The 2,523-nt window shown below is 43.5% G+C and overlaps 1 protein-coding gene across 1 annotated transcript; it reads right to left on the bottom strand.

The window, feature by feature from the left end:
* Positions 1–708: 708 nt before the first annotated feature.
* LOC145797769 (uncharacterized) lies at positions 709–2,138 on the bottom strand. The gene is made up of 3 exons (XM_082885186.1): positions 1,777–2,138; positions 859–1,694; positions 709–727 (listed from the first exon to the last, which is right to left on the bottom strand). The coding sequence occupies exons 1-3, from the start codon at positions 1,912–1,914 to the stop codon at positions 709–711; spliced, it is 993 nt and encodes a 330-aa protein (XP_082741312.1). The 5' UTR covers positions 1,915–2,138.
* Between the last annotated feature and the right edge of the window lie 385 nt (positions 2,139–2,523).

Here is a 2,523-nt window from a genome sequence, read left to right as displayed (position 1 = left end):
TGTAGCAATTTACAAGTTGAAGTTAAGCCGATATTATTCCTTGATCCACTTGTTGAAATTTGTAGCAATTTACAAGTTGGAATCAAGCTGATTCCTTATCTTCACTTGTTGAAATTTGTAGCAATTTACAAGTTGAAGTTAAGCCGATGTTATTCCTTGATCCACTTGTTGAAATTTGTAGCAATTTACAAGTTGGAATCAAGCTGATTCCCTACCTTCACTTGTTGAAATTTGTAGCAATTTACAAGTCGAAGATAGGCCGAGATTATTGCGTAAGTTCTCATAGCAATATCTGGGTTGTCTGAACCCTAGAGAAGATGCTTAACACTTGTTGAAAGTTGTAGCCATTTACAAGGTTATGTTAAGCCGACGTATGATCACCCACTGAGGTATACAGAAAATTAACGGGTCGATGCAAAGGTTAAGTATATTATTTAAACACTTGTTGAAATTTGTAGCAATTTACAAGTAGGTTAGAACGAAACCATTGTTTAAGTATTTATTAAAAACAAAAAAGATGGCAAAAGTATACATTGAGTAGTATGTGTTTAGTTCTTGACAGAATTTATACAAGGTTTGCAGGTCAGTATCCTGCCGGAGTAAAAGCCTTGCAGTTATACCCAAGGTATGTAACCCCAAGAAGATTGCACAAAGAAAGCATGCAAAAATTTCTAAGTATAGAACTGTGCAGAAGCAAGCAACAGGACATCACAAGATCAAAAACGTCCTTTGCAAGAACAGTTGCAATTACATACTGAAAAAAGGCACATCGGCCATAAGAAGGAATGTACATTGTTCGGGAATTAAAAGAAAAAACAAAGTCCAAAATCCAGAAAAGAAAGAAGGGAAAATCAAGACTCTTGAACATCAGCAGCAGCAGAAACTGGAACCTCGGATGATTCAGCTGGAATATCCTCGGCCACCTTCTCCGCTCGTATTTCGGCATCTATCTCTGCTAAAGTTGTGTCAAGACTTCTGTCAGTCAGAAGAAGGTCAGATGACGGACACCCCTGAACAGGTTCCCTGGGCACTTCCTCAGCCTCATCACCCACTTCATCTTGAGTTAAGTCTAAAATTTGCTCAGCCGGAAAGGACTTGGCCTCAGTAGCGCCCCTGGGTTTTCTCACCAAGGCTTCACCTTCATCTTTCTCTTCGTCTTCACCCTCAGCTTCTACCTCGGTCTCTGATTCATCCTCAGCTTGACTTGGAGGAAGAAATGGTAGAAGATTAGCATCAACTTGGCGCAATGGCGAGTCAGCAGGGAGATCAAGCTTCTTTATCAGAGACATCCAACCAAGGGAAAATCCCCTGTTGCATGCCTGCCTGACTTGAAGTTTGTATTCTTCTGCAACGTCGGCCATGCCTTGAGCATAGGCCTTTTCATCGGCCTCCTTGACTTCGACCTCCTTGGTGGCCAGAGCTTGTTGAAGTTCTTTTTGCGCTTGGACCTTCTGAGCCTCGGCCTCCCTTTTCTCGGCTTCAGCTACTTTTTTAACGGCCTCAGCAGCTTCGGCCTTTTCAAGAGCTAAGGTTTCGTTCTTCGTTGCAGCCTCGGCTTGATCTTCTAGTTTTTTCATTTTTACTTCAAGGGCCCTTAATTCTCTCTTCATTGAAGTTGCTTCCCTCTTCATATCAACCAATCTTTGACGATTCTCAAAGGATTGCATTGAAAATGAATGGGCATGTTGGATAGCCTGAATGAAAACAAGAGTATCAGAAAGTGTTCCCAGAAAGAAACAGAAGGAAAAAACACAAAAAACAAATAGAAATACTTACTTGGGCAGAGTGTTGGAGCATCAGAGCGTAATTTTCATACTCACTGAACTTGGCATTTCGCTCCAAATCATTCGGTAGAAGAAGAGCGGTACTAAGGGCGACAGCAACGTTGATATCATCAGTACTTTCACTAGCCATGATAGGCCTGTCCTCTAGAGATAGATCAGGGGCCCATGGGACGTCAGGCTTCTTTGAAGCCGAGGTCGTCGCAGACGATGACCTTGGCCTCTTTGTTTGTGTAGATCCTGAGGGTTGACCCTCAGCAGACCTTTTGGTTGAAGTAGAGGTCGATTTTTTGCTTTCAGCTAGCTTCAAAATCGGCAAAGCATCCTCAGCATCGGCATCTGTCACCTTGGCCTTAGGCTGAGCCTTTTTTACCCTCTTCGGTTTGGGTGGAAGCACTGATTGCGTTGCTGCGGCTTCGGCGTCAGCTGGAATGTCGGCAAGAAGATCTTGGACGACAGGCCTCGGACGAACCATCTCGGCAGTCTTTACTAGCCTTCGTCGGCGTTTACGTTCAGGAATTGGTATTAAGAAGGGGGCCGAAGTTGATGGAAGATCGGCTGGGTCAGATGTGGACTCTTGATCTGTCCGAGATGTAGAAGCAGTTAAGGTTGTGGCTGTTGGTGGAGAGAGACTCTTCTTCCTTTTTCGAGGGACGTCGGGTAAAATGGATCTGTGTGTGGGGACAAAGTTTAATAATACTGGGGCTTTTCGTTTAAGGATTGGAAGACCAAGAAGTGTTCT

Source organism: Camellia sinensis, chromosome 8 (assembly GCF_055761805.1).
Source record: "Camellia sinensis isolate YWXY chromosome 8, ASM5576180v1, whole genome shotgun sequence".
NCBI lineage: Eukaryota > Viridiplantae > Streptophyta > Magnoliopsida > Ericales > Theaceae > Camellia > Camellia sinensis.
The sequence above is the reverse complement of the archived record's forward strand: the minus strand, read 5'-3'. Positions and strand labels throughout refer to the sequence as shown.

Coding starts and splice junctions, on each gene's coding strand:
- LOC145797769 (XM_082885186.1), bottom strand. CDS start 1,914: ATGGCTAGTGAAAGTACTGATGATATCAACGTTGCTGTCGCCCTTAGT. Junction 1,695..1,776: donor TGCTCCAACACTCTGCCCAA/GTAAGTATTTCT, acceptor GTTTTCATTCAG/GCTATCCAACATGCCCATTC.